General features: G+C 41.4%; 1 protein-coding gene across 8 annotated transcripts in view; it reads left to right on the forward strand.

Annotated features, from left to right (window-relative positions):
• Positions 1–291: 291 nt before the first annotated feature.
• The window catches only part of cic.L (capicua transcriptional repressor L homeolog), a 93,815-nt gene continuing 69,128 nt past the window's right edge, over positions 292–24,978 (forward strand). Inside the window, exons 1-2 of one of the 8 annotated variants that reach the window (XM_018226304.2) lie at positions 292–1,380; positions 12,411–15,225. In XM_018226304.2, coding sequence (XP_018081793.1) covers positions 12,444–15,225 — 2,782 coding nt within the window. In that variant the 5' untranslated portion in view covers positions 292–1,380; positions 12,411–12,443. The remainder of the gene's footprint in view (positions 1,381–12,410; positions 15,226–24,978) is intronic. The other 7 variants (XM_041569537.1, XM_018226303.2, XM_018226302.2 and 4 more) reach the window with 7 other exon arrangements.

The following is a 24,978-nucleotide window of genomic DNA, read 5'->3' on the forward strand; positions in this document are numbered from 1 at the left end:
CCCTGCCTTGCCTCAAACTCCAAAATCCGCCTGTGGGTCGAGGATTCTCATCAGCGAGGCACTCCTGCCTCAGGCCCACTAACAACTAACTCCTCCACAGAGCTGTCTCCACACAAAGAGCATTATGGGACTAGTGATTACCCACAACACCCCTGGGCCCGTACACATCACTCCCACAGGGAGCAGAAGGCAAAGAGAAACGCTTTACATCCGCAGCATTATGTTACGTGTAACCAGTGTTAATACTGCAGTATCTGTTCATTTTTTAATAACAGTGATATAGATAAGTAAAACTCTCATATGAACTACAGATTCCACTCTGCGACACTCTCTCGTTGCAGCAGGTGGCGCTGCTTGTACTATATGGCTACACATTGAGTAACCTAGACTCCGCCTCATCTTGTGTGTGCCAGCCGCTCATCTCCCGACAGGCCGCGCCCACTCCTTCCAGTTTGATGGCAACACGCTTCGCAACGTCACGCGGGTCGTTATCTATTGGCTACCGCTTCTAACCCTCTCAACCAATGAGCCAAGCGAATGGTGACGTCAGCTACAAACCATCCCCCCCCGGCACGCGCCGGCAAGAGGCGTGGCCTTGGATTCGTGGGTAAGCGAGTTCTAGACTGAGATCCTTCCCTCTAGACCATGACGCAACACCTGTGCCGATCTCTGGTTGGTTGGCTGGGATGGGCTCTTGCTGTTGCTGTGTGGGAAGAGACTGGCTGGAGCTGCCGGTATCTGATGAGGAGCCAAAAAAAAGGGGGACAAGAAGGGTGAGTTAGTTTGTACCCGCAACAAGGCATTTGCCTAGAGGCTCCACGACTGAGTTGCTCAAGCTTCCGCACACTTCTTGCTCACAGCTCGCAGATTTGTGGAAATTCCATCAGTTTTTCGCATCTCCTCCCAACACAAGTTTATTTCCTCGGGGAAAACTGGGAGTTGTAGTTCTCTGTACAAGTTGTCTTCACTTGCAGTCTACGTAAAGCTTTACAAGTCCAGACTACAACTCCCGTCAGGCACTGTGGCTGACTTGATAAACAAGGCACTTCTTCTCGCTCCCTGGTTGGTAGGCCGAGGCCGTCCTCGTGCTTTTCCTCATTGGTTACTGTACACGTCGGCTGCTTGCTTTAGCTTGCTCTCCGCCCCTTTTTCTTATTTCTCGCATATAATTGGTTACTGTAAGTGTTGCTCAAGCTTCTTCCCCTCCTGTCAAGATGCTCCGCCTGCGGGGTCTTCTGATTGGCTGCCAAGTCTGTCACTGGGCTAGTTGTGGGCTGTGATTGGCTGCCCGTGCCAGCTGTTCCTGCTTCATTCACCATTTTGTCTCCTGGAGTAAGGGGCCAGGCAGCAGTGTGTGGGATGTCCGTGGGTGAGGGCCAGGTGAGTGTCCGCGGCTCCCCTACGGTCAGTAGAAGCTTGACCTCCCCGTGTACAAGAAGTGCCTGAGTGGATATCTCGTGTTGGTTGTCTTCTGCCATATGTTTACTTTTCTCTTGTATGTATATCTCCAGCTTCCGCCTAGAGACTCTTAGGTCTCTGCCTAATCCTTGTTAAGAGCCGCTGTCTTGTTGGAGACGTCCAACTTGATTTCCTCCAGCAGCTGCTGAACTACACTTCCCATCATCCCTAGAGTGCCTGGGCTGTTGGAGGCTGCTGGGTGTTGTGGTTCAGCAAAACTGCAGGGTTTCATCCTGGACATCCCAGCTGTAACTTTATACCCACTGGGACTGGCAGATTCCTTGCCCTTGTACAGAGATTAGATATTCTGCTGGTCTTTATCTGGAGAATATGGTGGGTTAGCTTCAACCTGTGGATCTAAGCAGTTGGTAAACTACAACTCCCAGCATCCTATGCCAGCTTCTAATTGCTGGGAGTTTCAGATAAAGAAAGGCTGTATATAAATACACTTGGTTAGGACAACTGATCGAGCAGCCTCTACCCTAATCCCTTCTTAATATCATTGACTGTGTGAGTGTGAGTGTGTTTTCTGGCTTTACATTCCCCCGTCTCTGATAAATCTGTAATGTTGCATCTGTGTCTGTCCATCAGTTGGACTACAACTCCTGGCATCCTGTCAGATGTCGGGGTTCTGGGAGTTGCAGTTCATCAACAACTGGAGGGCCACAAGTTAAGCATACGTATAAATGCTGAGACTGCCTGGTGTGTATCTATACATTTATATTTATATGTATGTATATTTATATGAGCAGTTTCCGGCACTTCACTAAAGCTTCTAGCTGCCAAGGGATAGTGGGAATGGTAGTACAACTGCTCCTGGAACACTGCAGGAAGAACTACATTGATAGACGGACAGGTTTGACACCGTATTCTCTTGGTGGGTGCTAATCAAATTGTACAATCGCCCCGGTATGTAGAGTATAAAAATATACATTGCCGTTAGTCATGGGGGATTTGCGCAGTCAGGGGTGGGTGTTTAGATGGAGGGTTTCATGTGTTAGTATGAGAAATGAATAGGGCTTATGGCTGATGACGAAGAAGCTGTAGTGGCAGCAGAACGTAGAGGAAAATATAGCCCTTTGAGGAGTCATGCTGTATATTTGAACCCTATCGATTGGTTGGACCCACTGCTTTAATATGAGCTCTGCAGGGCCAGATTCAGTGTCTTCCATTAAAACGTAACTCAATCCAAACCTAGAACATAGAGATGCAGTGACCTGTAAAAAAAAAAAAAGTCTGTAGGAGTTCTCCTCATCTGTGTCATTTTATCCCCCCTCTGCAAGTCATAAACTATACACTATCCAGTATAAATGTATTTATCTTGCACGAGAATCCTAGAGCAATCAGATCTGAGCTGGGAAATTCTCTGCACAACCCATATTATTATTATTATTATTATTATTATTGATGTTAAGAGGCGTTTGTCTTAATAAACGCAATAAATCTTGAGTATGAGATCCGTCAGGAAACAGACCCTACAACCTTCTCTCAGTCCTCCATTTTAGCTTTCGGTCCGGCTACATTGCCCGGATTAATATAGTATGTTGGGTCGATGTTCTGATATGGATGGGGCTTTGGAAATTCCTCAAATGTGACATCATCACAGTTTCACGATCAGTGACTGTTATGTGGTTGTGCTGAAATTAAAGGAAATGCATTTAGCACTGGTTTAGTATGTGCGATCAAAGCTGGTATCCAGTGTTTGTAATGGTGGGGTGCTGCCGGCTGCTTGTTACTACTGTACTAGTATGGGCTACCCACTAACTGGTTGGATTTATTAACTCTTGCTTGGTATGGTTGTCAGAACTGACAGTCAGTGATTAACAAATCTCTGCTGGTTAAGCATGGATATATATACATTGACTATATATATATATATATATAGATATAGATATAGATATAGATATAGATATAGATATATATATATATATATATATAATTTTGTCCCAGGGTAGACCATTATGAGGGGTGCACCAGATCCTCTGGGGCTTACTCCAACTATATGCCCTGGGGCCTAAAGGGACCCCTGTGGCCATGAAAAATCAGATCTTTTCCCATGGATAAAATATAATAGAAATGACAGAATTGTGAAATATTATCAGATAGATAATTCTGATGTTCACTGGTGGGCATAGTTGTTTGGGGCTGATTGGGTTTGCAAAAAATAATAGCCTCTTATGTTTTTAACTTTTTCCATATTGATAACATTGACATCGTTTTTACCGACCAAGTAAAAAGTCACTCATGTGGCAACCCTGGGGGGGGATGTGAAAAGTAACCTGCATCACATTTTGAATATGCACTTATGGACTGCTAGCTCTGCTTTTGCAAATCCATACTTTTTGGATTAAAATACATATGACTATGTAAATGTTCATAAAATGCTCCGGGTGGGATTCTGGGAGTTTTTGTACAGTAGTGGTAGCTGAAGAATTTATAGTTGGGGGTGACCGCCCTGTCTATGATTATCAACATATAAGATTATTACTGTGAACTGATTAGAAGGGTTCCCCTGGTCTCCTCCTACTACAGCAGATAAGTCAATAACAGCAGACGTGAAATAAATTAACCTGGTAACTGTTGGATTTGGAAAAATCCCACATGAAATTTTGGATTTGGTGCAAGAATAGCTGCAACCTTGAGAGGGTCATTATGGAAATGGTTATGGAATCCTATATATAAATAAATATATATATATATAATACACAAAAGCCATGAATATCTTGTAAATTATATCCTTATAAACGGTGAGTTCTGATGTCATTTCTGTCACATGACTCATTGAAACTTGCGTATTATAATAAAAGAAGTTATATTTTACAAGAGGGGGTACTTTATTCACTACACGCACACGCACGTATTACAGATGCACCAAATCCATTTTTTTGGAGGATTCATCTAAAACACAAAACTTTCAAGAAGAGTTCGGCTGAAACCTGTACCGAATCCCGGATTCAATACATGCATAATAAATTTAAAAAAAAAAATTAAAAAAAATATATATATAAAAATATATATATATATATATATAATGTCAGTACAGTGAGCGCACTCTTTCTGGATTTAAAGTATAGATGGTGGTGCGTTGGTCAAGACTTTGTAATATATTCCAGTAAATGGAAAACCCAGAGAGGACCGAAACGTTGGAAATGAATTTGTGAATAAAGCACATTGATTTATTTCACCAAAATGAAGGAGTGCGGGTCCATTTACTGGAATATATATACACACACACACACGTATGGGATCCATCATCCAGAAAGCTCTGAATAACAGACAGGCCGTCTCTCATAGAGACCATTTTAGCCAAATAATTATATTTATTTAATTATAATTATATTTATTTAATTTTAGTTCTGTTATGTTGAAAAGGTCACAGGTTGGACACAAATAGTTGTTGATCTGTAGTTGTAACTAGGGTTGTCACCTTTTCTGGAAAAAAAATACTGGCTTTTCTATATATTTAGCTTTTTTCCCTATTAATAACATTGGTATCAACCATCATTTTTACTGGCCAGGCCGGTAAAATACCAGCCAGGTGGCAACCCTAGTTGTAACTTAATGAGATAATGCATAAGGACCAAATACAGGATTCCGACAAATCTGAGGTTTTTTTTCAGGATTTAGATGTGACCGAGTCCCTGGTCAAACCAAATCTGAACTCTTATTGCCTCGTGACTTCAGACCACTGGATAAATGAGGGTGACGATTTTTTTTGTGCTTTGTATGCAGACTTTTTTTTGGGTGTGCGAATTTGATCATTTGCATATGCAAATTAGATTAAAGAATTGGTTCGGGATTCAGAATCTTGTGGTGGATTTGGTATTTGACGGAATCCTCAACTGTGTATTCGCAACATCCCCAAGAATGAATCTGAAAGACGAATGTCACCTTTAATACGTGTTCTAGTGGTTTTCGCTCCTTTGTGATCCTGCATCTTTGCTGAAGTTGTTAGCAGGGAATTTGTGCAATGACTTGAGGGGGTGTGAACTAGTGCGTGAAAGGCGTAGGTGTACTTGTGTGAGATTGTCTGGGTGTCTCAGCCTCCTCGCTGATCCCTACATGTGGAAATTTCTTCTCCGTGGAAATGTTTAGGGGCATGAAAATGAAACGTATGTGGCTCTTTCCATGTTGCTGGATCCCAGACATGTTTGTACATATTTGTGTGTGTGTCACCTTATCTAACACACTCTTATCTCACACATCTCTGCTCCTGCAGCTTGCACAATTTATGTTAGTGTGTATGCAGGTTTTATTTGTGTTGTGTACACACGTCTGTATTAATGCCCCTCTCTTCATATGTATTGCCTTCTTCACTTATTTTTACATAGTAAATAGGCTTGGGCGAATTACACCAGTTTTGCTGCGCCAAAAATTTGCCACGGGCAAAATGTCGCAGACAGCCATAAACTTTAAAAAAGTCTATATTGATGTGGGGCAAAAATTTTTTTGGGTCTATGGGTGTCATTTCCACGGCTAAACAAGGCGAAAAAATTCAACTCATCCCTAATAGTAAATAGGAGACAACTATGACTGTGCTGGAGGGTACGAAACGCATAAGATGGGCCATGTGGGGTCAGTATGTACCATTTTTTAATGTGAATATTAATAAATAACTTTCTTTTTACTATAAATAAGCCTTGGGACATATATCTTTTGATATATATATATTTTTTTCCCTAATAGTAAACACTTGTGCAAATTGACACATGCTCTCCTATGCCTGCTTCTATGTGCTTGCTGTGAAACCCTTCTTGTGCACGTCTAGTTTTCAAGGGAATGTCAACCCAAAAATAAATTTTGCCAAAGAAAACACAATTGAAGCAACTTTGCAATATACATTCATTACAATTTTTCTATGGTTTTTAAATTATTTGTACACGTCTAGTGTTCAAGGGAATGTCAACCCAAAAATAATTTTTGCGAAATAAAACACAATTGAAGCAACTTTGCAATATACATTCATTACAATTTTTCTACGGTTTTTAAATTATTTGTACATATTGCTAATTAAAGCAGTGTCTGCCCTGGTGCCTCTCAAGGAAACTTCAGGCGACTTCGAATCAAAACGAATTGCGCCGAGTGCCATTGCGCTGGCGATTTACATTTTAGCCGACGGGGAGGCAGTTCGGGGAGATTAGTCGCCCCGAAGAAGAGGAGATTTATCACTGGGCGACAAATCTCCCCGAATCTGCCTGTGTGACCTGACCCTTACACAGGGCCAGCATTAAAAATCACTGGACCCTGTACAACAAAATATTCTGGGCCCTGCCCAACCAAGCCCCATCCCAGATCCCGTGCACCCCACACCACAGTTAAAAAACCACACAGACATCAGCGCTAAAAAAGGTAAACCCCCCCCCACATACACACAAGGTATAAAAAGCCATTGATTGTAAGGGTACCCTTATAAGTTAAAAAAAACAAAACATTGGTGACAGGGCCCCCATAAAAGATTTATTTTTGTTTTAAAAAATCATTAGCGCCAAGGCCCCCCCCATAAAAGTTTTTAAAAATCATTAGTGGTCAGGACCCCCCATAAGTTAAAAAAAAATGTTGGCGCCAGGGCCCCCTTATAAGTTAAAAAAAAACATTGGGGCCCCAGAGAATAACATTGGTGAAAACTTTTCCCCAATCACATTCTATTTTCTATCTGTGACCGTTTTTTTAATATTGAAGTGTAAGTTTAATATTTCACTTTCTAAAGCAGCCCGGGGGGGGGGATCGCCGACACTCTAAATTGTTCTAAACTGATACATTTAGTTGAAACATTTATTATCTTTGTCCCTGCTGAGCAGAATCCTGGAGTTTCATTGCTCTGTTAGAATTGATACAGTAGTTGCTAATATTCCACAGATGCTGCCGAGAAATCAACTAAGGGGCAGATTTATCAAGGGTCGCATTTCGAAGTAGAAAATACTTCGAAATTTGACCATCAAATAGGATCCTCCGACATTCGAAGTCGGAGGATCTTATTCATCATACGATCGTACGCCGACCGTACTTTGAAACGTACGATTCGACCGATTTTATCGTACGATGTTCCTTCGATACCCAAAAACTTAGAAAATTGCTCTGGCAGGTCCCCATAGGCTAACATAGCACTTCGGCAGGTTTAAGTTGGCGAAGTATTGAAGTCAAAGTTTTTTTAAAAGAGACAGTACTTCGATCGAATAGTCGAACGATTTCTACTTCGAAACGTTCTAATCGAAGTCGAAGGTTGTAGTAGCCTATTCGATGGTCGAAGTACCCAAAAAATTACTTTGAAATTCAAACTTTTTTAACTTTGAAAATTCACTCGAGCTTAGTAAATCTGCCCCTAAATGTTGCAAAATTGTAACAGTTTAGAGTCTGCACCTGAATTACTGAGCTGCCAGACTGAAACACCAGATAGGAACTTTAAGGAGGTTATTTACTAAATAAATCACAAATTTTTGGAATTTATTAAATCCTGAGGATACAAAAGTCTGTATCAGAAAATCCGGCAACTCCGACCTGTCGAGGTTGCATATAAGTCAATGGGAGAATTCCCAATGATTTTTTGATGTGCGCTGTGTTTCGTGCAATACCCTGAAGTTTTCGGGTGGAAAATCCGAAAAAATCTTGAAAATTAGATTTTTTCCCACAAAGCAAATTTTTGGGAAAATGTAATAATAAATAAGCGTGAAAAAACCCAGAGCGGATTTGATCAAAGTCCGATCAAGCTCTGATCAAATCCGCTCTGGGTTTTTTTACCCCTTAAATGTAGATTTTGGAAAAACGATTAAAAAATCCATACAGATAGAAAGCAATTGAAAAAAATCTTAATTTCTGGAGAACAATCTGAAAACAACTCAACTGAAAAATGTATTTGGAAGGTGAACAACCCCTTTAAAAGCACTGGAAATTTTTAATAAATGTATATTGGAAAGTTTCTTTGGATGATGTTTTCTTTTATGAGGCACATCTTTATTTTGGGGTTGACTTGCACTTGTGCATGCTCAGTGTTATATATGATGCTGATGTTACACTTCTTCCTTACACAATTGTATATGCTCAGTGCAGTGTCGGAACTAGGGGTAGGTGGCAATGGGGTTGGGTGTGCAACCTGGAGTAGGGCCAGTAAACTGAGGGCAAGTGGAGGAACAGGAATGGAAGGGTGGGGGCTATGGCTGAGCACTGGGCTCATCTGTGTGTGTTAATGCACTTTTCAGTTGTTTATACTCTGTTTTGTATAGATTATTTATTGTTACACAAACTCATGAACCAGTGATAAACATAATCTATCCCCACTCGTACATTCTTACACATTCTTCTATGCTCACTAATACATCACTAATACATCACTAATATATGCTCCCTGTTACTTCTCATCACCTTCCTGCATATGTTCTGGGTCTCTTTATTCTATACTCACTTGTGCATTATTGCTGTGCTCTGTTACCTTCCCACATGTTCACACTCATTGTTTAACCCAAACCTCTGTGGTCACTGATTTTCTGCTTGATGTTGCAAATTGCAGAGCCCACTCGTGGGAAGAAGAACGCCTATTAAATATTTTCACATATGACTGAATGATTGATGGTGCTCTGCTTAGATACAAGCTATAACTATAACTGAATGCGGGATGTATGTACATGTGCACAGTGTGGGGGATTTACTGAATCATTGTATGGCATCCACATAAAAACTACAATCTGGATACAAGATGTGTTTCTACAATGCAGGCTTTGTGTATGCTGTGCATCTATACAGGCCTCTCGGTGAATACATACATATATATATATATATATATATATTCTCTCATCTGTCTAGTATCTCTTTCTTTCACTCTATCTATCCTTCTGTTTATCTATGTATTGATCTATAATCTCTCTATCGATCATTGGTCTCTTTCTCTCTGTCTATCATCTCTATCTTTCTATTTATTATCTCTAGCGATCATCTCTCTCACTCTATCCATCTATCTATCTATCTATCTATCTATCTATCTATCTATCTATAAATCTCTCATCTGTCTCTTTATCTATCTGTCATCTATCTATCATCTCTATCCATATGTTTATCTATGTATTGATCTATAATCTCTCTATCAATCACCTGTCTCTTTCTCTCTGTCTAACTATCATCTCTATCTTTTTATCTATCATATATATATATATATATATATATATATATATATATATATATATATATATATATATATATATATATATATATATATATATATATATATATATATATTAGTAAGGGTGCATGTTCGTTTCTTATTACTATTTACTCGTGCCCCTTTGTGTGTCTGTGTGTACGTGTCTGAACAAGTTCTGCTTTGTATATATTAACGTTCAAGCCTCTGGCAGGAAATGAGAGGACCAACTCGGATGTGTAACCCGTGATACAGACTTGTCACATTTATACGGTGCCTGAGATTAATGTGGGTTGTAGAGCGTTGGGCATTTAGTCTGCAACAAACTCCCACTCTGTGTAGAGCCTGGAACAGAGCAGTCGGAGGAATCCGTATTGTTTGTACGGTTAGATCTCTGCTCCTTCTGCTGGGAGTTTTCATCTTATAAATGTCCCAAAAGAAAAGGGTTGAGGTAATTTCTAGTACATTATACGGGTATTTGGTAGCGTGTGAGTATATGTATTTTGATTATAATTATTTTTTATTTAATGATCCCTAAACTGCGTTTATTATGTTACTTGCAGAAAAGAGCATTAAACAATCACAATGTTTTTCTACACTATGGCACTGCCCTGTATGTGTCGCTTGCACATATCTTGGAAATAATGTGAATAATAGGCCTGATGAGTGTTCTGCTAAAGGGCTGAATGTGTGCCAGGCCTGTGTTCCTCCCACCATCCTAGCTCCTACCTATTGCACATAACTCCGGTCCTGATTATCCCTGCCTGCTGGGCATGCATAGGAACTGATCGTTTGTTGTCACTTTCTTTATTTCTGACCATTTTGCCTCATGGGCTGGTATTTTCATATTGCCCATTATTTGATGCCGTTTAGTCTTTTTGCTGGTCTTTAGAACTTTGAAAAAAAAGATCTTCAATACACTATACTCAAATAGGGTTAAAGAGGCCGTTCACCTTTAAGTTAACATTTAGCATATTATTTAGCAGCCAATTTCAAGGAACTTTTCAATTGGTCTTTATTTTTTTTATTGTTTTTTAACTATACGTTTTTGCTTTTGACTCTCTCCAGCTTTTCATCTAAAAACAAATGGTCTGTAAGGCTACACATTTATTGTTAATGCTTCTTTTTATTACTCACCTTTCTATTCAGGCCTCTCCTGTTCATATTCCAGTCTCTTATTCAAATCAATGCTTGGTTGCTTGGGTGAAGTGGACACTAAGGGGCCGATTCACAAAGGGTCGAATATCGAGGGTTAATTAACCGATAATCGATATTCGACTGGGAATTAAAATCCTTCGAATATCGAAGTCGAAGGATTTAGCGCAAATAGTGCGATCGAAGGATTATTCCTTCGATCGAACGATAAAATCCTTCGAATCGAACGATTCGAAGGATTTTAATCCAACGATCGAAGGAATATCCTTTGATCAAAAAAACGTAGCCAAGCCTAAGCCAATTTAGCCAAGCCTATGGGGACCTTCCCCATAGGCTAACATTGAGTTCGGTAGCTTTTAGATGGCGAACTAGGGTGTCGAAGTTTCTTCTTAAAGAGACAGTACTTCGACTATCGAATGGTCGAACGATTTTTAGTTCGAAACCTTCGATTCGAAGTCGTAGTCGAAGGTCATAGTAGCCCATTCGATGGTCGAAGTAGCCCAAAAAACACTTCGAAATTTGAAGTTTTTTTACTTCGAATCCTTCACTCGAAGTTAGTGAATCGGCCCCTAAATAAAGAAAAAGGTGCAAAAAGACAAGTTTTTGCCAGTACCAAAATATAATACATGCAAGAGCAATAGTGAAACAAAAATGGGTATAATAAAGGAATGAAAAATACTCACAGTTCACTCCAGTCTGTGGGTGCATGTATACAGTACAACCGCAAAAGTTGTGTTTTTTTTCAAAAACAATAAACCAAAAATCATTAAAAGTTCAAATACATTTATTAGGACAATACAGGTAAAGGCCTAACGTGTTTCATGCCTGCTGGGGCACTTACTCATAGACTAACATAGGCTGTTTATTACTCCTCTTTCTATTCAGGTCCTCTCCTTTTCATATTCCAGTCTCTTATTCAAATCAATGCATAGTTGCTATGGTAATTTGCACCCTAGCAACCAGGTTGCTTAAACTGCAAACTGCAGAGCTGCTGAATAAAAAGTTAAATATCTTAAAACCCACAAATGATAAAAAATATAAAAACCAATTGCAAATTGTCTCAGAATATCACTCCCTACATCATACTTAACTTTAACTCAAAGTTGAACAAACACTTTATGATGTACTTTTAGTAACACCTCTGGAATATTTTTAGTAAATGCGGCTTACTATGTGCCTTGATAGCAACACTCTTCCTGGTACTGGCTACAGTCCTTGTGATATCCAGCTGTGTATCCATACAATTGAGAACCAGAGGCAAGGTCCTGGTTACCTAGAAAATAGCATTCTGTTATATAAATGACACATTAGGATGTCTCTGCTTCTTTACATTTTAAAAAACATTATTATTAACATTATAAAATAATTATTTTTTAAATGCTTTGAGCATATGAACAGGCAGGTTTGAAAGTGATAATCTCACCCCATCACCATAATCTTAACACTTCCCAATGAATGTCACCTTCTGCTTAAAATGCAGGGGAATTACTTTGTGTTGCAAATCTAAATTTTAAAATGAATAAGGGTTTTTTAATACAGTCTTACGCAGGTGTTGTGGGTATGATTGTTTGATATGTGCAGAAAGGCCTCTTTCTATTACTTGATAGTGGTTAAATGCCTTCCTGTATTCTCCTCTATTAATACACTGATAATTATGTCTTTTTGTTTTCAGCAGGTGCTGTCTTTCTGAAAGACAGGCTACAAAATGAAATCCGTAAAGAAAGCTACCGGCACCACACACAGCAAAGCCTCAAATTCTTCTCGCAGCAAGAAACTGAGGAGGAAGATGGAGGAAGGAAGACAGGAGGAGGAAGAGGAGCAAGAGGAGGAAGCTGCAGAGGAAGAAATGGAAGAGGAGGCAGATGAAGACTCTGGACATCCCCTGGACGCAAAGACTATACTGGTAAAAATGGAACCTACTGAGCAAGATGTGAAAGATCAGGAACAGGCAGCTCAGTCTGCAGAGCAAATAACAGGGATAGAGGAGGAGGAGGAAGGCTTACCACGGACAGTAAAATCAGAACCCAGCATGGAGGCACCCAGCGAAAGCCAAGCTATCAACAAAACATCATATGACCTTGGGCGATGGGAAATGCCTTCCAGCCGAAAAACAGCCACTTTCAAATCCAAGGCCCCCAAAAAGAAATACATTGAAGGCCATGGATCTCAGGAAGGGCAAGAGGATTCATCCAGTAGCAGTGAGGGCCCTGCTACTCTACATGACTGTAGTGGGGAGCAGCCAGTGAGCAGTGTCATAGTATCAGAGGAGAGGTGCCAGTCAGTCAGGTCCTCCTCCACAGATACTGCCAGTGAGCACTCTGCAGACTTGGAAGAAGAAACTGAGAAGACCCACATAGATATTGCCCCCTCACCCGGTCCTTGTACAGATCATGGCTTTCATCACCTAAGGCAACAAAGGATTCTGGTTAGGAGGGAGGAGAGTTTCCAGCTCTGCCAGGTGAAGCAATTCCGCCAGAATCAAGTTGGTGTTCAGTTCCCAGGGGAACAACCTCTTACATTTGTGGACATCACACAGCATTTAGTCCTTCTAGATAAGATCCCTCAAGCAGGTGAGGTGGAGGTGGGTGTGCCAGTGTGTTTCTGCATGAGCCCTGATGATACAGTGTTTCGGGAGGGCATAGTGGTGGAGATTGTCCAGAATCCACTGTCCTACAAGGTTTGCACACAGCAAAGCCCTGGTAGGAGGGAGCGTGAATACCGATTGGTCCCCCATTCTTGCATCAGACTCTTGCGCTCCCCTTGGTGTAAAGAATCTGTACTTGCGACAGCACAAACCGCAGAGGAGAAGAAGCAACAGGCAGCTGGAAGATTTGCTACAGCTTTGCCCTTGGACCAAGCATCGGGGAGCTCCATTGAGTTGAGCACAGAACAGAAGCACTTGGAGGATGCAGAAGTATCAAAAATAAGCTTCAGCATGCCAGTAAGTGAGGAGAAGCCGTCTTCCATTCAGCAGCGAATTCTTTCCCCACCGAAATCACCAGCATTTGGAATAATGGTCGGACGCCTGCCAGAGCAGCCGTCTCCATTGTTAAGCCCCGATGCAGGCAGTCGCAGCAGCTGCAGCAGCGTGTCTCTGGATAAATGCAGCACACCAGGGTCCCGTTCTCGAACGCCTTTGACTGCTGCACAGCAGAAGTATAAGAAGGGAGACGTGGTATGTACTCCCAATGGAATTCGGAAAAAATTCAATGGCAAACAATGGAGAAGACTGTGCTCCAGGGATGGCTGCATGAAGGAATCTCAGCGCAGGGGCTACTGTTCTCGACACTTATCCATGCGTACCAAGGAGATGGAGAGTATGTCTGAGGGCAGAGGAGGCCGCGAAGGAAGTGCCGAGTTTGATTGGGATGATACCTCAAGGGATAGTGAAGTTAGTAGTATTCGCACAGATTCACGGCCACGTCTGGTGGCCCCTACTGACCTCTCTAGATTTGACTTTGATGAGTGTGAAGCTGCCAATATGTTGGTGTCTCTTGGTAGCTCTCGCTCAGGAACCCCATCTTTTTCTCCTGTTTCAAACCAGTCTCCATTTTCACCAACGCCATCTCCCTCTCCTTCCCCACTCTTTGGTTTCCGGCCAGCCAACTTTAGCCCCATAAATGCTTCACCCGTCATCCAACGAGCACGGAGCCGACACGTTAGCGCCAGCACCCCTAAAGGAGGAACTGTGCTGACCTCAGAAATGCTTCATCACACTCACCATAGGGAGAGACAAGCTGTAGGTATCCTCCCCTCATTCCAGACCAACCTCACTTTCACAGTACCCATGAGTCCCAGTAAGAGGAAACCAGATTCTCACCATGGCAGTGTCAGCTCTGCTGCAGATTTTCAGAAGACGGACAGTATGGATTCAGGAGTTGACTCAGTGTCTCACACACCTACCCCTTCTACACCAGCTGGGTTTCATTCAGTCTCGCCAGCTCCCATATTTTCTCGCTCTCAACAGGCCTCCCCGTCTCAGCTTGTGTCTCCCCCTGCTGGCTTGACCTCTGACCCCAGCCCCTCAATACGCAGAGTACCTGCAGTACAGAGAGATTCTCCTGTCATTGTGCGAAACCCAGATGTGCCTCTCCCATCTAAGTTTGTTGAAAAGCTTTCAGATGGCACCTCCAGGAATATTGGAGGAGCAGCATCAGGTAGCAGCAGCCCATGTCGAATAAGTAAAGTGTGCAGCAAAGATCATCCATCTAAGACCCAGCTTCAAATTCCTGTCCCTATAAATGCCACACAAATGCAGAGTGCAGCACGGACTTTACCCACAGGACAACAGAGCTCAGGAGAACCTGCAATTTGCACCTCCGCTGGATACACTGAACACCCTCCACCCGTCTTCAGCATTTCTTCACCATTCCAGCCTGTAGCCTTCCATCCATCTCCTGCTGCACTTCTCCCAGTGATTGTGCCCAGTGACTATTCAAGCCACCCCGTACCCAAGAAGGAGATTATCATGGGGAGACCAGGCACAGGTAAGAAAGGAGTTGCTCACTTCTCCACTGTATGTTAAAGATGCTTTTAAAAGTTTACAGCTCATAGTTGTCATGTTCTTACTGTATGTCTTCTAGATCTTTAAATGGAAGTTGGATTTTAACCCCCAATTTAAAGGGGTTGTTCACCTATGGTGTAGAGTGATATTTTTCTTCATTTTTTATAATTTGCGGTTTTTGAGTTATTATAGAATGGACAATTCTAAGCAACTTTTCACTTGGTCTTCATTATTTTTTTTGTATAGTTTTATAATTATTTGTCTTTTTCTTCTGATTCTTTCCAGCTTTCAAATGGTCGTCGCTGACCCCATTTAAATAATCAAATGCTCTGCAAGGCTACAAATGTATTGTTATTGTTAATGTTTATTTCTCATCTTTCTAGTAAGGTCCTGTCTTGCATGGTTGCTAGGGTAATTTGGACCCTAGCAACCAGACTACTGAAATTGCAAACTGAAGAGCTGCTGAATAACTCAAAAACCTTAAATAATAAAAAATGAAAACCAATTTCAAATTGTCTTAGAATGTCACTCCCTACATCATACTAAAAGTTAACTTAAAGGTGAACAACCCCTTTACAGTGATACTGACAAAATATTATTCAACATGAAAAGTTACGTAAAGGTCCTGTTGATCGTTTTTCACTGATAGTTCTGCTTTTGTAAATAATTGCCACTTGAAGTTCATAAACCTGACTGTCCCTTCTCAACCTGTCAGTTAGAGTTTCTAATGCTAACATACTCCTGCTGCACAAATATGGCAGCCCCCTCATAGAGGAAGGTGGGGGTAAGAAAGGTAATGGAAAAGCATTGGGCAAATACTTTTATGGCAAAATTATAAATAGCATTCAAAGACAATGTTATGATAGACAATAAAAAAAGGTTATTTTCTGGTGTCAGTATCTCTTTAAGTAGCTAGTGCCTTATTATACATGGTGATCTCCCCTGGTTGTATGAAATTGATGTTGCTGACCTATTATTGTAAGTGAATGAATGTCCTGGCATTGGAATGCTGCAAATGCTGTCTAAATATATTGTTGTAGGCATTGGAGGATTCTGTTACTGGCAGTCTGGTTTGTACCAAATGGGGATTCCTCTGCTGTTAGTCTGTGTGTGCATTGATTGGGGGGATTGTGCAATTGTACCCGATAGGTACTTTCCTTCTGTTAGTCTGCTTGTGTACCAAATGGTGATTTTGCTGCTGGCTGCAATTGCTTAGTGATTCTGTATCTGGCAGTTTGTCTCACAGCTGGATATTCAGTAACTATGCTATTTTGCCATTTCATAAATGCCATTTTGCATTTATGCCAGCTGAACACTACATATTAAAACTGGTTTTCCTTCTGCGGGAGGCAGTCGGCATGTGGGACAAATAGGTGTAATGGAAGTGATGGTCTACATGGGTGATGACTGGCAGTTTTGGCTAAATGGGTGTATTCCACTTGGAAAGGCAGCATTGGGGATTAAAGGCATAATTCAACTGACAGTGAGTATGGGAGCTGACTGGTGTCACTTGCAGTGTGTATGAATTATACCTGGGCATTTTGCTGCTGACAGTCTCTATACAAGCCTATTGGTGGAGGTTTATACACAAAAAAAACAAAAAAAAAACCCCATTGGTTTATATTTCAAATGAGCAGTTGCTTGTACACTCATTTGGTTGTTCACCTCTCAAACACTTTTTCAGTTCAGTTGTTTTCAGATTGTTTTCCAGAAATAAAGACTTTTTTCAATTACTTTACATTTTTAATTTTTGTTTTTCAAAAATCTAAGTAAAATTTAAGGTTTCTGTCCCTGGTGTTTAAGTCTGGCAGCTCAGTAATTCAGGTGCAGACACTGAACTGCTACAATTTTGCAACATTTAGTTGATACATTTCTCAGCAGCAGCTCTGGAGTATTAGTAACTTTTGTATCAATTCTGCTCAGCAGGGAGAGATATAAGAAATGTATCAACTAAATGTATCAATTACAACAGTTTAGAGAGTCGGCGACCCCCCCCCAGAGCTGCTTTAGAAAGGTGAAAAATTAGACTTACACTTCAATATCTTCACCCAGAAAATAATTGGAAAAAGTTACTGGGGAACAATCTGAAACCAACTGAACTGAAAAAAGTGTTGGATGGTGAACAACCGCTTTAAGGTGCTCAGTATGTATATTCACCAAAAACAGTCTGTGTATTAGCTCACAATTAGTGATGTGCAGGTTGAGAATTTCTCGACCCCCACCTGACCCTAACCCGCCCCATCCTGAACCGTACCCGGCCCGGGACGCTCCTGCCCTCTTTTTATAGACCCGCACCAGCCCACCCTACAGTGGCGTCACAAAAGGGGCGGGGGCAGGCGGAAGTCTATAAATTACAGCACTGGAAGCCGGCAGTACACGAAGGTTTGTGCAGAAGTCGGCCCAACCCCATCCGACCAGCGGGTCTAGCGGGTTTCGGGTCACATCGCTACTCACAATGTGTGTCTTTCCTATTTGTGCACAATTTGTGTCTGTGTGTGTTGTACATGTGAGTAGGTGGTGTGGACGCTCTCAGTGGGCCTGTCTGAGCTTGCTGAATACATTGGCAAGTGCACAGCTTTGTAGAGTTGCCTAGATGTTGGCTGAATAAGCTTGTGCTTTGCCTCTGCTCTGACTGCACAGCTGCCATCTGCCTAAATGCTCCGGATTTGCAACCTGCGAAAGTGCCAGATGGGAGACCTGTGTTTGTGGGGATCTCTGCACGCTTAGACTGTTCCCTCTGTAAAAGGATATTCTCTATATGCAGCCAGCAACCACTATTGTGTACCCCAATAGTTGGACTTGGAGGACTTTTCTTCCCCTGCATGTGTAGCTATTTGCCTATTTAATAAGCACAGGACTAGTATAAAAAAAATGTGTGTGTGTTATACAATAAACTAAAGGCCAGCTTTTGTCTATATGTGGGTCCATGGGGTATATTTATCAAAGAGTGAAGTTAGAGATCATCACAGTCCTCTAGAGTGAAATTCCGCCACAATCCATTCATTTCTATGGGATTTTTAAAGGAGTATTTATCATTGGGTGAAAGTTTATCCTTTGATAAATACGCCTTTCCAAATCCCATAGAAATGAATGGAGAGTGGCGAAATTTCACTCTAGAGGACTGTATCGATCTCTAACTTCACTACTGGATAAATATACCCCTATATATCTGGGTAGGTACAAGAAGAGTGTTTCTCCAAAGCAGCTCAGGACCCAAGCCAAGACATTGAGTAGGTATGCTTCTGCCTCCTCCAAATATAATAATAATAATACACCCAGAGGCGGAACTACAGAGGAAGCAGACCCTGCGGCTGCCGGGTGGCCCTGAAAAATTATTTGCTGTGGGGCCCAGTAATATCGAGTTATGCCACTGAATACACCCCAAAAATGGACCCTCCATGATGCATAGCAGGTGAGGGTATGTATATTTGTAGAATGTATTATGTAGGAATGCACCGAATCCAGGATTCGGTTCGAGATTCGGCCAGAATTTGGCCTTTTTCAGTAGGATTTGGGCAAATCCTTCTGCCAGGCCAAACTGAATCCGAAACCTTATTTGCATATGCGAATAAGGGGTGCGGAGGGAAATCGCTTGACTTTTTGTCACAAAACAAGGAAGTAAAAAATAGTTTCCCCTTCCCATCCCTAATATGCATATGCGACTTCGGATTCGGTATGGTATTTGGCCAAATCTTTTGTGAAAGGTTCCGGGGTTCAGCCGAATCCAAAATAGTGGATTTGTTGCATCCCTAGTATTTTGACTTGCACATTAGTGGCAGAATGGATGAGCCGTGTGCATGTATGATGCAAATGAAGGCATGAGCCTGTATACTGCAAGCTGCATTGTAGCCCGCTGTTTGTATGTGAGCTGAGCTTCCTGTTTGTTGCAGCGTGTTTTTTATATGCTGAAACGAGAGACTGATCAGTGTGATATCATGGTGTAATATGCTTGGAATGACAAGGAATACTGACTAGATCCTCATCCCTGACCCCTCTTTGTGATTGCGGTCACCCCAGCACTGCATTCACTCTGTGTGCTAATAATATAGGAATATAGGAATACAGTAAAACCCCTGTTGATCCAGGGGATCAGAAAAAAATGGTGTAAAATCTAAGAAAATGTAAAATCCAGGGGGGAATGTATTATGCATAATATTTAGGTGGGACCACAAAACAACAATGTAAAATTAGGAAAAACTGAAAATCAGGGAAAGATTCAGGAGCCCCCTCTTATATGTTAACATTTCTTTTTTATCCCTTCCTTTTGGTAAACAGATAATTCTCTGCTATCCCACATTCCGTGGAACATTATGAGCTTTAGATATGTACTTTGCCCTTTCACTCGCCCTTGACAAGCAGCCCCTAAGAGTAATGACCAACGGGAGATTCGTCGTCCATGATAAATTGGCGCTTCTGTAGGTGACAAATCTCCCCTGAAAATGCTTCTCTACTGGCAATAATTGTAATCGCCGGTGGTAAAACCAGCACGTTGTGAAGTTGCCCAAAGTTTCTTTGAGAGATGTCTTCGGAAAAACAATGTGTATTTACCCTAAGGGCATAAAGGTATTGCAGTATCTGTCACCTTGTGGCCCATATGATGCCACTGGCCTATGAGAGCCTAGTCCCAACTACCAGACCTTGAGAACCCAGTTCTCTCAACCAACAGCTCCACCCTCTCTGCTGCCTCTTATAATATAAACCTCCTCCACAAAAATGTAATCTGTGAACAGCCTCTTTGAAATCTTTAGCTACCTGCCACTCTGATTGTTAAAAGGTTAACAGTAAGGATGCAGCATTCCCTTAATCACTTAGAAATCCTTCTCCTCCTCTAACCCACTTGGCCCCCTCCTTCAGAAATTTACTTTGGCTGTTGGCTCATGAGCATGCTCAGTTCTCAGCTCAGATTACTAAACTCACCCTCCAGTCTTAACAGCCAATGAAGAGATAACATTGCTGGTTCCCATAGAAACTCTAGCTGTCTGATCCTATTTTTTTTTTCTCCTAACCACCTCTCCTGAGCTCAGCATAACCATTGCAGTGCTCAACCCAACAACACTTTTTTTTTGTTTTATCAAAGTATGTTGTGCCTTTGTAAACCTGCATTTTGCATTGCATGAACTTTACAGCATACATGGAGGGCAAATGGAGGGGATATATGCAGTACAAATGATGTGTCTTGGGTGGGGATGATATGCCCAACTTATATATATTGTAGAACAATGTATTATTATTATTATTATTTTTTATTAACATGTATTTATATAGCGCCAACATATTGCGTAGCACTGTAAAGTAAATGTGATTATACAACTACATCACATGAATTACCTATATAGAATATATGGAGTAACAAACATCACAATCAATACAGGTACAAAAGGTGAGGAAGGCCCTATGCATAGGCATACAGTCTAAAGGGAAGGGAGTAATACACAAGGTGTGGGAGTGGGCAAAATCGAAGTAAGTGGGTGAGAAATGTGGTACTGTATGTGGTGTTGCGTTTGGTAGTTAAGCAGAGTGAGGGTAGGCTTCTCGAAAGAAGTGCGTTTTCAGAGATTTTTTGAAAGCAGAAAGGTTGGGAGAAAGTCGGACAGACCGTGGGAGAGCGTTCCAGAGGAGGGGTGCAGCCCTTCCAAAGTCTTGAATGCGAGCAATGTAGGCTTTACATGTCCTTTAAAACCTCTAGCTGTCCCTCAATGACCATGATCCTGCACCAAAACCTTGACAGTAATATCCCTGTATAAATATAAATACATGCTTGCATCATTTGGGGGAATTGGGGGCCCTAAAAGAGTTGGGTTGATGGGTCCAACAGCTACATGCTTTCATATCTATGTATGATTTTTTCCCCTACTTTTCTAGCATTTCCCCCATGTGATACACCGTCATTGCTTCAAATATCGACCCTTTCCTCCTTCCACCTGTCTGCTTGTACCTCACCTGTACCCTATCCTAGTGTATTTCTTGGTTTGCCACCTTCTTCTCGTGACGCTGAGCTGAGAATGTGACAAGGACCTGTGTGAGCTGAAACTAGCAGCTCCTCCAGTTATAGAGTAGGTGTCTGTGCGGGTGGAACAGTAGGCAGATTGTCTTTCTTCAACTGACTGGAGTCACGCTCCTTCTAGCCTGTATAAAGCTGAATACATTACCATACACAAGTACCTAGACAATGTATGTGTGCAGGAAATTTTTCCATTTAGATGCGTTATAATTACCTGCACTTATAGAATCTGCCTGATGCATTCATACAGATGACTGCAATTTGAAGTATACATATCTCCTCTGTTGAGAACTTGCTTTTGGAATTTTAAACCTTAAACAGGGTTTAACTAAAATCCATTCAATCTCAGTATTTCTGAAGCCAACAGAAATACTATAGAGGAAGCAGACCCATCAGTCACAGTTGGGTCCGGGGAACAGGGGGGCTCGGACTGTGGGATCTGCTTTCTCTATAGTTATTAAAAAGCCCCATCCTCCCAGCCTTTCTCTCTTAAAGGAATTGTTCAGTGTAAAAATAAAAACTGGGTAGATAGGCTGTGCAAAATAAAAAATGTTTCTAATATAATTAGTTAGCCAAAAATGTAATGTATAAAGGCTGGAGTGACTGGGTGTGTAACATAATAGTCAGTACACTACTTCCTGCTTTTCAGCTCTCTTGCTTTCCACTGACTGGTTACCCTGGTTACCAGGCAGTAACCAATCAGGGACTTGAGGGGGGGGGGCACTTGGGTCATATCTGTTGCTTTTGAATCTGAGCTGAATGCTGAGGATCAATTGCAAACTCACTGAACAGTTATGTCCCATGTGGCCCCCCTTCAAGTCGCTGACTAACTCAGAGTTAGAGAGCTGAAAAGCAGGAAGTAGTGTTCTGGCTATTATGTTAGACATCCAGTCATTCCAGCCTTTCTATATGACATTTTTGGCTAACTAACTATATTAGAAACATTTTTTATTTTGCACAGCCTATCTGTTTACTCAGTTTTTATTTTCACACTGAACTGTTCCTTTAACGATGAGAAAGGGGGAAGCAAGTTGGGCATGGGTGGGGCAGGCAGTGAGCGGGAGCTTGGGGTTTGGAGTTGCTGGGCCCCTCTGAAGATTGTATTGCAGGGGGCCCGGCGCACTCTAATTAAGCCACTGTCTGCACTTGGCACCTCCAACCTGTTCTTGTACAGAAAGTAGGGATGCACCCAGGTCCGGACTGAGAATTAAAACAGGCCCTGGCATTTCAGGTACACAGAGGCCCAATCAGCCCACACAGAGGCTCAAACAGTCCCCACCAGCCCACTAAATAGTGACTTTCTATGGGACCTTATAGCAGCCCCTCTGGCATTTGCCAGAGCCCACAGATTGCCAGTCCGGGCCTGGATGCACCGAATCCACTATTTGGGATTCGGCTGAATCCTTCTTGAGAATTCTGCCGAATACCAAACTGAATCCTAACGCTAATTTGCATATGAAAATTGTGAAAAAAAAGATTTTACTTCCTTGTTTTATGATGAAAAGTCATGTGATTTCCCTTCCTGACCCTAATTTACATATGCAAATTAGGATTTGGATTCAGTTTGGCCAGGCACAAGGATTCAAATCCTGGCAGAATCCCAAACCGAATCCTGGATTCGGTGCATTCCTAACAAAAAGTTTGTTCGATTTTTTTGACAAAGGGGCGTGACCCCGAAACGTTGCACCTGCACTGCATTAAAAAATTGCAAGGGCTTGCCCTGCAGCTAAAAATCCTGTGTGCCAGTGAAAGTCTTTTGTATGGAATTCTCCCCAGCTTTGGTTTTCACAGATGTGTTTCATCATATTTTTACACTGTTTATTACAATAGTGTATAGGTAGCCTGTCCTAGGTATAACAAGTGGACATTTTTATCCATGAGTGGAACCCTAGAATTAACCCTACCCCGAACATGGGTTCCAGGTTTCCCACTATGAGTTCCATCAACAGCCGATACAGACTTGTGCCGAGTGAATTACACACTAATGTTGTGTACATTGGCATGCCAGTAGTTACACAATCCCCACCCTAAACAAATTGCACCCAGATTGCTATTGCGTGCAGTAACAGCAGAGCTTGGCGAGCAGTTACAATTTCACTGGAATTCAGGGGAGAAAACACATCAGGGAAGAAAACAGAGATTTTTTTTCTCAAAATTGCACTTTGTATACTTCACTGAGGTTGTAAATAAGGCTTTATCCCCCCATATGTAATATAAGGCACTAAGTTTGCCCAGGAGCAGTAACCAATGGCAACCAATAAGATACTTGCATTTGAACTAGTGACTAGTAAATTCTACCTACTGATTGGTTGCAGTGTGTTACTGCTCCTGGGCAAATTTAGTGCCTTTTATTACATAAACCCATATGTGTCTTGACTGACCATTGGGTTTCGCTGACATTATCTACCTTGCAGTCAATAGTATCAAAGCGATGGCTAAACAAGCGACACCATTGGATGAGTTGGATTTTCAGGAACCAATCAGTACTGGAAATTATGGGGATCTGTAGTGAGGGCAATACATTTAAAACAAACTTATCCGCCTCACCGACTTGTAATTTTGCTGCAGATGTTTTTAAAGATTCCAGCCTTAAAATGGGGGTCTCTCTCCCCATCTAACCAGCAGGGTAGCAACCTAAGAGGTACAGTACATTATATAGTGAATAAACAACCCCCTCTTGTAAAATATAAGGATATATTATGTTACCGAGGAGTTCCTTGAGCATATAAAAAGACTAGGCCTAATGCCAAGTGTTTTTATACAGGTCATGGAACTCCAAGGTGACTTTTAGTATCCTTATATTTTGCAACGGGGTCATTTATTTATTATAATACACACGTTTCAGTGAGTCGAGTCATATGACATGACTAATCACCGTTTATAAGGATATAATTTACAGGATATTCATGGCTCTTGTGTATGCTATATGAATGAAACAAAAAGAATAAATACATAAGTTCTATGTGTCACCTTTATTCTACACGGTGTAAAGTGTAATTTTTCACCTTCTAAAACAGCTCTGGGAGGGGGTCGCCGACCCTGGAAACTGTTCTAAATTGATATATTTCGTTGATACATTTCTTATCTTTGTCCTTGCTGAATCTCTGGGTTCCATCAAAGGCAGCTGTTAGACTTGATACAATAGTTGCTAATACTCCAGAGATGCTGCTGAGAAATGTATCAACTAAATGTTGCAAAATTGTAACAGTTCAGAGTCTGCACCTGAATTACTGAGCTGCCAAACTGAAACACCAGAGACCGGAACATTCAACTTAAAACTTTTAGAAAAACAGTAAAAAATAAGTAATGGAAAGTAATTTAAAAAACTCTTTATTTCTGCGGAACAGTCTGAAAACAACTGAACTGAAAGGGGCCCATTTACTTAGCTCAAGTGAAAGAATAGAGGAAAAAAACTTAGAATTTCGAATGTTTTTTTTTGGCTACTTCGACCATCGAATGGGCTACTTCGACCTTAGACTTTGAATCGAATGATTCAAACTAAAAATCGTTCGAATATTCGACCATTCGATAGTCGAAGTACTGTTTCTTTAAAAAAAAAAAAAAAAAACTTCGACCCCTCAGTTCGCCACCTAAAGCTACCGAAGTCAATGTTAGCCTATGGGGAAGGTCCCCATATGCTTTGCCAGCATTTTTTGGTCGAACAAAAATCGCTCGATCGATGGATTTAATCGTTCGATCGAATAGTGCTAAATCCTTCGACTTCGATATTCGAAG

Source organism: Xenopus laevis, chromosome 7L (genome assembly GCF_017654675.1).
Source record: "Xenopus laevis strain J_2021 chromosome 7L, Xenopus_laevis_v10.1, whole genome shotgun sequence".
Lineage (NCBI taxonomy): Eukaryota > Metazoa > Chordata > Amphibia > Anura > Pipidae > Xenopus > Xenopus laevis.